The sequence below is a fragment of the Mangifera indica genome, unplaced genomic scaffold (genome assembly GCF_011075055.1).
Source record: "Mangifera indica cultivar Alphonso unplaced genomic scaffold, CATAS_Mindica_2.1 Un_0021, whole genome shotgun sequence".
Lineage (NCBI taxonomy): Eukaryota > Viridiplantae > Streptophyta > Magnoliopsida > Sapindales > Anacardiaceae > Mangifera > Mangifera indica.
In genome coordinates, this window is record NW_025401113.1 from 201,502 (window position 1) to 214,881 (window position 13,380).

Genomic DNA, 13,380 nt, shown 5'->3' on the forward strand with positions numbered 1-13,380 from the left:
GCATGTTGGATTTCTTTAGGCTTCCATGGAACATGACAAGAATGAGTATCAATTTTCCACCAGTACTCCATCTTCCAACCAACCCCATACGAACTGTCTTTGCATGAACTCACAGGATTCAATTGCCGTTTGCAACTGTACCCTGTAGAGAACCCAACGTTCGTATATGCACTACAAGTAGCCATATAAGTTGCTTTAGAAAATCATAATTTATATACATGTATAAAAACCCAAAAAGAAAAAAGAAAAAAGAAATTATTGTTCAAAATCAATAATCTCTTCACCTTATAACTTCTACAGTGATGTTTAACATGTTGAAGTTGTGGGGGTCTTCCTTGATTTTGAGTCTCTCTGTGGTGCATACCAGGATGATAAAGATGGCTAAGTAAGAAAGTTGTGAGAGTATCAAATTCTGCACAAAACTCTTCTTTCCCTTTTTCAACAGTTTTCCATTTTCTGAATCTTTTTTTGGTACTTTTTGAGTAAAAAATATGTATAAGGTGGGAGATACTTGAACAAAGTAAAGAAAAGAATCATTAAAGAAATAAATTAAAAATAAAACTTTATTTTTTTTAATAGTTTAGGTTAAACATTAAATACTATCATTATCAAAAAAAAAAAGTGTTAATAAGAGGAGAAATAACAAAACGATGATATCCTATCGTAATAACTATTTTTTATAATTTTAACAACTAATTATTTATATTCTCAATAAAAATAAATAAATTTATAACATTAACTAAAAGAAAATAATCATTAAAAGTATATTTCTAAACATTGATCGGCGAAATTTTTTACTAGTTCTTAATATAATAATTAAATTAAAATCAATTTCTCAGTCATGTTTAGTCAAATATATAAAGCTTTTAGGATCTTTCGGTCGTATATTAATATATTGAGTAAATGCATTTATGTATTCTCCACAAAATTTTGCCATTAGATAGGTTGAATTCTAACAAATTTTAGCATTAGTTTTTAATTTTTTCTTCTTAACCTCATTTGTTTATAGATAGCATGATATATTTGTAAATGAGTAGGAGATAATGTAATATAAGTTATAGCATATCTAATTGTTCTTGTTCTGTTACCTACTAGACTCATTTCTTTTATACAATTAAATTCATAATACGATAAACACATCTAACATGAAATTATTTCCCATCAAAAGGTAAACTTAAATGATACATGATTAAACCAATTAACTCTATTGTTTAATTCGACATTATCAAATGTAATAAAAGTTTTTTAATTTTATATTCATTAAAAATGTTAGCTAGATAAATATTTTAATACTCTAAACATATTATACGTTTTTTAATTGACAATCTAAATTATTAATAGAATGAGTTGTAGCAAAAATATACCCTAAAACTTAATTATTAGATTAGATGTCCATAAATATGATATCATTGAAATAACACTATTAAAATTACTTAATTTATTTATCAGTATCTTTCAAAATTTCTAATTATATCAGATTTTAATGTAGTCCCAAGAACTCTTTTAAATGATAGTTAAACATTATTTTGTATAAACAATTTTAATATTATATCATCTATATAAAAAAAAAGGTGGATCAACCGTGATAACATACCTAACCATATGGCGCTGCATTATTTGTTGACCATATCTAGAGTTAAACATTTGTCTCATTGCAAAACCAAATGGATTGTCTAAAGAAGTGTCACATATTAATCTTGATTTTTTAAACACAATTGTTTGTTACCCTTTCAAGTGTTATGCATTTTTCTTTAAACGATTGTTGATATGTTGTCAATAAGGATATCCGTTAACCCCCAAAACTCATACATATTAATCAAGAATCACAATGTTTTTGCAATGAACTTCCAACCAATTTATCATTAATATTTCCTTCAAGAAACTGAAATGTTTCTGCCAAAGCATCTTGAGCAAGCATCTCACCATTCGAATATGGCACCAAATCCAAATCTCAACTCCCAGACAATGATCCTTCAACCATATTCTCTTTTCTGCTCCTCCTGATGCTGCAATGGGGTGAAACTTGAATATTCGTTTATATTATAAGAAAATAACTGGAAAAATAAAAAGGCTGAATCAAATTGGTGGTCATACCTTAATTTCAAATCACTGCACGCGTTACCAGCTACCACATTTCTGATCAAAGCTCCGTTCACCATCATCAATGGGGAAAATAGAGCTATCGACAGATCCAAAATAATGGATCCTTCAAGCCATGGAGCTTCTTCATCCTTCTGTAAGGATGACACCTGCAGGTGAGAAACCGAGAATGGTGGAGTGTATCAATGCCAGTCCATTTAAAAAAGGTTCTACACAGTCCACCTCGGTTCTCTATGCCTGCGCTTCTGCCAACTGGGATATCCTTTTCCAGTGTCTGCCCATCATAACTCAAGCTCACATACTGGTTGGCAGGGCGCAGGCATGGCCCAAGCCCCTCATCGGGGCCGGGCTAATCCAAAAGTTGCATCGGGTTGTACTTGAGACTGCACAAGCACGACAACAGTTAATTATGATTCAAGATCTGAAAGAATATTCAAAGGATCAGTTCAGTTTCAAAGATAGCACATAAAAGAATTCTTTTACTAGCAGAAGAAAAAGATATATCCAAAGGAAAGTTACATATACAGGATGCATTCTTTTGTTATCACAACTATACGTAGTTACTTTATGGAGAACATAATCAACATTTACTGCCAACCAAATTCTACTCCACTGTGCAGGGCTAGAACTCTTGCACCATGCTAGCACATGTGGATCACAGACAGCTTGCCAAAAAGGTGGTGACTGATGAGCCCAATGCTCCTTTCTTTGAGTAATCAACAAAAGACACTAAAGGTCCTTGTGATGCGAAATTCATAGCTTGGACCATTGCACAACCAAATATGTGTATATACACATGTATGTATTTATGTACGTATGTGCCGACAACATCATCCAAACAAAGAGATCAATGCTGCTCTTAGACCCTCAAGGATGCATCCTAGGCAAATTGTTCTTCGATTCACATTGTTTTCAACTCGGGATGGAGAAATGAGGCCATCATGTTGTGGGATTGCCAAGTGATGAGCTATTTATTGTGTTATTTGGAAACAAATAGAAAAAACTTTTGGAGTCTACACTGGAAAGAGGTTCTGCTATTGTGAGAAAAAATTCAATTTTGTGCCCCCCTCCAATTTTTAGCACAGTAAGGTTCTGTAACTTAAAGATTTTAGTAGGGCTTGGATAATTGATGAGATCCGTTTCCTGACTAGCAATCTAAGTGCTTTTGTCGTCTATACACCCCAGTTTTAGTGTGTACAGCATGTTCACTTCCATGAAAGTCATTCTTGGCATATATAAAATTTCAGTGTTTCTCATAAAAAAGAGAGAACAAAGATGTCTGGTCCCCTATAAAGAATCCAATAGTTGTCATCTCACAAGAAAAAGAAAGCTCCAGAAGTTGTCATACCTGTGAAAAAGGTTGATGAACATGATCATGAGGATGGATAAAAGGCATTCCAGGGCGTTGAGAAGGATACTGTGTAGAATGCATATATATGGCAGATCCAGAGTGTGCACCAACATGATTTGGACTAAATGGTGTCATCATTGTTTCTGGATGACCATAACTAAGTCCAGCAGGGGTTGAAGGTGCAACCCATGGCCCAGGAAGATGTTGAGGAAGTGGATGAGGTTGGTGCTCAGTAGAAATCTGTGGCCTATGGGCAGATCCAAGCTGAGGAAATTCAGTGTTATAGGTCAAAGCAGGGGTGTACATAGGCTGTATAGAGTATGGCGCACTATTGAATCCAAACCCAGGATCAAATCTTTGCATATACCTGAAAAATTAAGAAAAACAGATAAGAAATAATATGTATGCTGAGTTTTAAAAAAAAAAAAAATGCTCACAATTGTTTGACTAATCCAACCCAAAAAACACGGTTTTCAAAATGATACTCCATTAAAAAGTTGAGGACAAACTCCAGCAATATAATATGAAAATTCATAAACATCCATGAAGCTTAGGATTTTCATCAAACACTATTATGTTCTCTTTTTTGAAATTTTGATAGAGTTACAATTAATCAAACTATTGTCATGCAAACAATGAGCCATCCCCTTTTCTAGGAATTTATGTTTAAATAATAGCTCTGAGTCACTAGCTTTCATAGTTGTTGCTCGATAACAATATTGAATATTCAAAAATTTATCTCACCAAAAACCAATGAAAAATCAAAGACCAAAAGGCTGAAAGATGAGCAAACAGTTAGGTAAAGATATAAGTCCAAGAGCAGGACTTAAAATTTATTGTAGTCAGAAAATCATAGAATGAATAATAAGACAGTATTTTCAAGGCAAAATTGACTATGTCGTGCTTCTAAGTGGACACTTGCAACTTGCAAATCAACAGCATACTGGGAGCCTAGACCTGATTTTTGAAACATATATATCATTACAAAGCCACATATTCAGTTGACAAAAAGCAAAAAGAAAGATCGACAAGAATAAAAGAGAGAGAACGACCAGAGGGCAACACTATCACACCTTAACAACATCAGTAATGCTAAATATATAAAGTTATGAACCCAACTTTGAATCTCAATGTAATGTAGTTGTAGATGTAAAGACACGGTATTACTTATAGGATAACATTGCTTCATATTATCCTACAGTGAATACGATGTTGTCATGTCAGCAACCACAATAATTGAGATCTCAACTTTGTAAGTGTAGCATCACTCTTAGAACATTCACAGCAGATATAGTTTGAGAGATCATTGTCACGATGGACAGTCAAGCAAATGCCCTTGTTGATTGTACTAATCCATAAATAAACACATACCAATTTGAAGGTAAAAACAGATGTGGAAAGAATTTGGCAAATGCTATTCTTTCATTGTTCTATTCAGGAATTAAACAGAAAGTTCAACCAAACATACTATAAACTTAAAAATAAATTTAAAAAAAATACCTGTCATAGCTTCTGTCATAATCAGGGTCCTTGCGGTCAATTTCGCGATCCCGAAAGATAGCTACCCTATTATTATTAGGTTTATACCTAACAACTGGATCCTTCTCTGCCCTACTTCTAGCTGGTCTACTGCTACTTGTAGAAGAATCAACCGAACCCCTACCAGTAGAAGAATCAGCTGAACCTCTACCAGAATTTAAACCAGAAGCTCCAGAAACGGACTTTTCTTCCATCTTAGACACTCCCAAGGGACCATCCGGAAACTTAGTTTCATTGTCCAATATTCTACTTTCACCACCACTAAAATTATTAGAGTTAAATATCCGCGCACGGGCCCTATTGTATTCTTCTTTTCTTTCCTCCACACTTTTGGAACCATTTGACTTTATCAAATTTGAACTCGAATTACTGGCAGTTTGTGATTTCTTTTGTGGCCTTTGCTTGATTGCAACCTTTACAGCCCCAACACTTTCATCTGACGGTAAATTTACAGGGATGTCAGCCAAGCGAATCACAGGAAGAGTGAGCTCAGCAGTCTTTCGGACAATGATTCTAGAATTAGAACCATCAGGCAAATTATTGTCTAACAAAACCATTGACTGCAATGAGTAATGTTGTGCCACCCGGTGAGCAGCCAAGCGTAAATATGAAGTAGGCAGCTGCTGAAACTCTAATTGCTGCTGAGTAGGATTGTGAATGAACTTTTCAACATCTTGCTCCATCCGCAGAACTGAACAAAAGAGATTAGATTCTTTATCATAAATAGAGAAAAATCAATACCACTTTGCTAATGAACACAATATCTATGAATGACATGAAAAATTTCTTGTTCATCCAAAGAAAGCATAAGTGAAAATCATATTTGAGCTAACAAACATGTAATAATTTCTATAAGAAGCAGACAATCAAACTATACATTACAATCAGAACACATAGTATCATTGGTTTATGAACTTGCTCTTTCTTGACTTCATCCCAGGTCCAAAAGCCATTGTAGTCAAAAGATTATACTCAACAAAAATTTAATCACCTTTCACAACAGGTTAAAAAAAAACAATTAATCATCTTGCATGCCACTGATCCAACAATTCAGAATCAATGGATTCACAGGTAAACTCCATGGGGTGAGTCATGTGGGAAAGGGGGAAAAGAAAATTCATGGCAACTGAGGCCATTGCATAATTTTCAACTTTTCTTTCCACTGTCTTTAACTTTCACACTTATAGCACAGACAAACTCTTCCCATGATACCCATAATAAAATTAAGAGATGTAAAAATAAGAAATCTTCCTAAAAATCTACTTACTAGCCCATCCCAGGATTATACATATATTTTTTCAGATTTAGTCCATCTATTTCTATATGTTATTCTCTCCATCATGTAGATCAAGAAGAAAATCATAAGCCTTAATTAATCCTAATTTACTTTATCTAAGTTTTGTATGCTATGCTCAATCCAATTCACTTATACAATGTAACAGTAAATAATTCCCCACCATGAGCACTAATATCTCTCAACACCTTGCTGTTTTTAATAAATTGCCCTATCCCAATAGACTTTCCAAAAAACCAACTTTTCCTGTTTTAATAAATTGCCATGAATCAAATGTTAATTCCATCTCCAGCAACGAAAAAGTATGCTCAACTTGTCTTGTTTTGTATTGCTTTAATATTTCCTCCACCCCATCAGCCATCGCATAAGCCACCTGTCATTGCATTTTCAATCAAAAGATTGTGCGTACCCCATGTGATGTCAAATTCTTATTCCAAATTTATTTTTATCAACCCATTCTCATTTCTCACAGGTCTCACAACCATCCCAAGACAGAGCTAACGACAAATAAAGCAGACAGCAATTACCATCCCAAAGTAATGCACATCCATCCAACATAGCAGCCACCTTACACAATGAAGATTATATCGTCGCCCATACAAAACCCCAGCTCCTGTACCAAGAATGGTCCAAACATAATAGACACACCAACAAATTAGCCCTACTACAAGGCAGACTTCGCAACATTTACCACGCATAGCATCATGTTTGCAACATCAATTACCAAACCAATCGCGAATGGAGACACAGAAATACCATTTTATAAAAAAAGCAAAGGTCACCATTATCGCAATTCAACTAGTGCAATAACATCATAAGCACAAACCACAAGAATAAATAATTACTAAGAGAAACCTACAATTGAACATAATCCCTAAATCTCGTCAAAAAACGAAGCTAGTTAAAAGCAACTTACTGGAGAGGCGTTCGCGAGGGTTTTGCAGAGCTTCACGGAGGAATTGGTCAACTTGATTAAGAACGTCGTCGGAGACTTTGTCAAGTAAAGAAGAAGACGTCAAGGAATTCGAATTCAACCCGGAACCTGATTCAGTGAACTGACGGCGCGAGTTGGAATCGAGGTTAGAAGAGGAAGAGGAGGAGAGGCCCAATCGGGTCATGGTGGCGTCCAAATCGGCGACCTCCCACGATTCCGGCGCTCCGAGATCGTCGGACACAGAGCCCTCCATTAATCGACAATTAGAAAGAGCGGGAAGAGATTAGGGTGTTGAAATTGTTGAAGAAGAAGGAAAATCGTTCATTAAGGAAGAGGACGCGGAGGAGAAGGAAGGAACATAAGACGACGTTTTGTGTGGAAAAAGAATATCATGACGGGTGTTAGAGGGAAAGAAGGAGAGGAGAGAGAAAGTGTTTGTAGACGTGATGATCTCTCAATCTACACATTCAGGAAGACAAAAAGGCAGATAGGGTTTGAGTTTGACAATGGTGCAAGGAAGCAAGCGGAGCTGGAATGGGATGGGATGGGCTGGGCAGGGCCGGGCCTGGCCTACAACCAGCTTTGAAGATTTTTGGGTCGGAGAACGAGCTGGGACTTGTTTTGATTGAAACTAAGGAAACTCTGAAGGGAGATTAAAAAAATTACCCCATTTTTTGGGGTATTACACAATTTTACCCCAAATTTTGAGGTTTAAACAAAAATATCCTTATTTATAAGTATTTAAACGGAAATGTCCTAAATATTCTCATAAATACCAAAACTACTATTCTAAATTAAATTATTATTTTATTTAAGGGTAATAAACAAATTTACCCCAAATGTTGTAGTTTAAACCAAAATACCCTTAATTTAAGGTAATTAAACAAAAATGTCACAAAATAATACCAAAACTACCCCTCTTCTATTTCTATATAAACCACATATCTTCCTTCATTTTTAACATATCTGAGAGAGATTTCTAAAGAGAGAAAAGAAGTTCGTATTCAAGATTTCAGGCGAGAAGAGAAAAGTTTGTCATTTCGAGGTATTTATTTCTGCTATTATTTCAATCATTATTATTTCATTAATAATATAATTATATGTGATATTTTATATAATAAATTATAGTTGTATGTAATAAGTAAAATAATAAAAATTAGATAGATTATGTTGTAAATATTATAGTAGTATAGGATAACATGATATTGCTTCAATATTTATTATTTTATTAATAATACAATTATATGTGATATTTTAGGAAAATTAAAATAATTACCCTTATATTAAAGTATTTAAACGAAAATGCCTCAAATATCCCCATAAATACCAAAACTACCCTTATAAATTAAATTGGTATTTTATATAATAAATTATAGTTGTGTATAATAAGTAAAATAATAAAAATTAGATAGGTTATGTTGTAAATATTATAGTAGTATAATATAACATGATATTGCTTCAATATTTATTATTTTATTAATAATGCAATTATATGTGATATTTTAGGAAAATTAAAATAATTACCCTTATTTTAAAGTATTTAAATGAAAATGCCCCAAATATCCCCATAAATACCAAAACTACCCTTTTAAATTAAATTGGTATTTTATATAATAAATTATAGTTGTGTATAATAAGTAAAATAATATAAATTAGATACGCTATATTGTAAATATTATAGTAGTATAAGATAACATGATATTGCTTCAATAAAGGGTGTTAGAGGATAGCTTTGAATAGATAATATTAAAAGGTAAAATGATATTTTATAATAAATGATGTTAGAGATATGTTAGATAATATTTAGGAAAACATGATATTATATAATGTAAAGGTAAAGTGATATTTTCACAAATTAGTAAAACATTAATTTAAATATTTAAATAGCCACAATATATAATTGAATTATGGAATAGGTGTAATTGTGCAATAGACATCTGTAAATAGTATTTTCAATCATATTATTTATGTTGATTATATATTTTATTGTAGGATTAATCTAAATGGTTGGATATGCTTCAATTAGATATAGGAGGAAATAGATAGAAAAGGGTGACAATGTTATAAAATATGTTGGAGGTAATAAAAATTGATTAAAATTCCAAAACACACATCATTCAAAGAATTAATCCAAATAGTGAGCAACAAGTATAATATAGATCGGAGGATATTTAACATTTAGTTGAGCATGAAACCAAAACATCTCGACGACGGCATTTCGATAGAAATTTTGAATGATGAAGATGTTGAGATTCTTAATGGGCTATCTAATCTCTTCAAAGAATGTATTTCAGTTTTTGTTATGATTACAGTTAATGATGATAGTTATGAGACTCAACAAGTAGATAAAGATTTATAAGGTGGTGAGTCGAGTAATTATCTAGAAAATCAAACTATTGGTGTAGAAAAGATTCAAAATATCGAGATCAATCCGAAACAAGAATTTTTAAAGGAAGATTTTGCTTATATAAATACCATTGATGTTGATGCACTATATCGTGCGAAAGAATTTCTCAATGGCTATGAAGAAACTTTTTCAGAGTGGAGTGAATTTAATGGAAAGATTGTACATGATATTCCAATCGAGGAATTGGAGGTTGAAGAGAAGACCTATGTTAATAAAGATTTCAGAGGTACAAGTAGTTTTCCAGAAACAAATCCTGCTGGTGGGAAATTCGTATTGATACATTTCATTGGTTACCACCTTTTCTTGATCAACCATCTACATCCAGAAGCTCAAAAGCATCGATCGATAGTGATTCTCCAAAAGCTGGTACATTATTTCCAAATAAACAACATGTCATTGATGCGATATACCAAGACGCGCTTCATAGAGGATATCAATTTTTTGTGGACAAATCAGACACGCTTAGGTGGGTGGTTAAATATCATAACGAAGAATGTAAATGGCATGCACAGGCAATTAGGGTGGGAGAAAGTGATTGTTTTGAATTACATCGTTTTGATAGCTGTCACACATGTTGTAGAGATCAGATCTTATCTCATCATAGGCAAGCAGGTGTCCGAGCTTTCGGACAAATTTTGAGGACCAAATTCATAATAGTTGATCGTGTTTATCGACCAAAGGACATCATTGTTGATATCGCTGATCGATATAAAATTGATATATCATACGCACAAGCATGGCGGGCGAGAAATTGGGCGCTTCAATCATTGAGGGGTACACCAGAAGAGTCATTTATGTTGCTGCTGGAGTATTGCTTCAATTTAGAACGTTGTAATCTGGAGACTGTGACACATACACTAACGGATGAGCTGGATCGATTTAAATACTTTTACATGGCATTAGGTTGTAGTATCTGTGCATTCCAGCAACATATTCTACCAGTTATTTGTATTGATGTTTCTTTCTTAAAAATAGATATATGGGTCAACTATTTATTGTTATTGCATTGGATGAAAAAAATCAGATATATCCACTTGCTTTTGGGATTGGTTCCAGAAAAGATCATGACACATGGTGTTGGCTTTTAACAAAGCTGAGAGATTACATTAGTAAGGTATCTCATTTAGCCATCATTTTAGATTGACATGTCAGTATATTTTCTGTAATTGATGAAGTATTCCCTGGTGTGCACCACGGTTATTGTTGTCACCACCTTTATTGTAACATGCGGTCCAAGTACAAAAAGAATTCTAAAGTCACATGGTTGTATTAGAAAGCAGTTAAGGCGTACACAGATTATGAATTTCAACAGATAATGAAGTCACTGGCCCATGTGCACTCTGATGCAGCTACATACCTATATGAGGTTGGTTTCAATCGATGGGCACGAGCATATTTTCCAGGCCATAGGTACAATATAATGACTACCAATATTGCTGAGTCATTTAATGTCTTAGTTAGACAAGCTCGAGGCTTACCTATTATAATGCTGATCAAGTTTATTCAAGATACATTGCAGCAATGGTTTTATGAAAGAAGAAATCATGTCAGTAAGTTTATATTCAATGTTATACTATGTTATAAATGTGTGTTACTAAACTTATACTTGATTACTCACCAGATCTATTTATATTTATATGATTTACAGATGCTTGTACCAGCACAATCATACTTTGGATTGAAGATAAAATTGCCAAACGTGTAAGAAAGTCTTCAAACTTGGAGGTGCGTCCTATAACATTTGAACGATACCAGGTCCTCGGTAGTGGACAATATGATGCCCTGGTCGACTTAACGGAGGAAACATGTACCTGTAGAAAATTTCAATTATCACAGATTCCCTGCATGCATTTTATTACTGTAGCAAGATATATGAAGCTTACCACCTGCATTCAATGGGTGCATCCATACTACAGCACAGCTTTTTATCATACAATATATGCAGAGGCAGTCAATCCATTGGGAGATCAATCAGAGTAGATTCATCCAAAGGAGGCACGTGTTATCCACCCACCATTTGTGCATCGTCGTCATGCAGGTCGTCCAATAAATAAAAATAGGCGTCCTTCGCAAGGAGAGACTGTTGAACAACTTATCTGTAGTCGATGTCACAAACCAGGACATACAAGACAGAATTACAGGAGTCCTGTTCCATTATCTAGTTTTGTACCATCAAGTTCAGGAAGAAAAAATGACGAAAAATAATGGCATTTGTTAATTGTACTTGTTAATTTTAATATAGACGTTGTCTTTGTACTTGTTTCTGTAATTCTAATGTTTGTGGTTGTTAATTTTAATATAGATGTTGTCTTTGTACTTATTTTTGTAACTCTAATTTTTGTGATTATTACAGATGACATATTCTAATTCTAAAATATTATCTTTTCATATTGTTTTTTTTTCCCGTTATATTTGTCGCTTATGATAACTATATAAAAGGCGAATACATATAAATAAATCAATATATGGATAAATATATATACATATGAATAAATGAACATATATACAAATACAAGTAACATATAATATAATCGTCAATCAATATCCTGAAAAAATAGCTGCGTGCCTAAATGTGTGCACAAACGAACTGAGTCCTCCCCTTTAAAAGATAACGATTGGCGAAGTGTTAAACACTCGATGTATCGTAACATGAACACACTACAGTCACCTGAAAAGGGTGTCTACTACGGTACATCCATCACCCTATGCATTGTAAATGGATCGTCCCGTGGACTCCGACCTGTGTCAGACCAAAATGATATCGCTACTAACAAATGTGGTATCATCGATGTGTATCCCAACATTTTACATTTGATTGATATATATTTTATATTAGATAAGAAAACTTAAAAAATAAAAGAAAGGAGACCAAAGTTTCAACTTTTATTTTCTATTGCCAAGCCATTCATGAAAGCATACAATCGATTATAATCTATTTCTTTTATCAAATTATATAAACTACTATACGTGTTTTATATATATTCATATTAAATTAGTACTTACTGTATCTTCAATGAAGATAGTTGAGATAGAATCCCAACACGGAATGTCCTTCGTATGCCATCTCAATATCCGAGTAGCTCCTACAATCGACGACATCTCCACCCATCGATATAACAAGTCCAACGTCTCATATATCCAAAACTGCAATATCAACATAAATCGATTGTTGTATAGATTTACAATCTTATTAAACTAATTTTATTGAAAATTTATTAAGTTTTTGTTTAAATTAATAAATACCATAACTACCTGAAACGCTAATGGAAATCTTATGATGTCATACTCCTTAAGCTGGTTTTCCTTTTTCTTTTTTCGATCGGAATCTATAGAAATATGAGAGATATTATTACATATAGAGTGATATGTCATCTGCCACACTTGTACTCCCTATGGGTATGCATTAAACCCATCAGATGATCAGCTAATTGTAATATCTTCTGGGGAATTGTTTTTCTCAAATCACTCTTTAACAACCTCATGTGAAGATAAAACAACAATGCTAACTTCACTGCATCAGTGTCATCCTTTCCCCACGGTCTCTGCTGGAAAACACAGCTCAGATCAGCATATGTAACGGATTTACACCCGTGAAAGTATGTCTGGAGGATCTGATCTGTGGTCTTCAATGGAATATACAAGTCAATATCTACCATATGACTGAATCGAAGGCCTGTTATAATAGCAAACTCATACGGGTTAAATCTAACATCCATATCATTAACTCGAAACCATAACTCTTCTCGCTAGGTCAC

At 33.6% G+C, this 13,380-nt stretch overlaps 1 protein-coding gene across 1 annotated transcript; it reads right to left on the minus strand.

Annotated features, from left to right (window-relative positions):
- Positions 1-1,768: 1,768 nt before the first annotated feature.
- Positions 1,769-7,724, minus strand: LOC123205989 (R3H domain-containing protein 1-like). Its single transcript, XM_044623078.1, has 5 exons — positions 7,201-7,724; positions 4,952-5,681; positions 3,449-3,818; positions 2,095-2,483; positions 1,769-2,006 (listed from the first exon to the last, which is right to left on the minus strand). The coding sequence occupies exons 1-4, from the start codon at positions 7,469-7,471 to the stop codon at positions 2,436-2,438; spliced, it is 1,419 nt and encodes a 472-aa protein (XP_044479013.1). The 5' UTR covers positions 7,472-7,724; the 3' UTR covers positions 1,769-2,006; positions 2,095-2,435.
- Between the last annotated feature and the right edge of the window lie 5,656 nt (positions 7,725-13,380).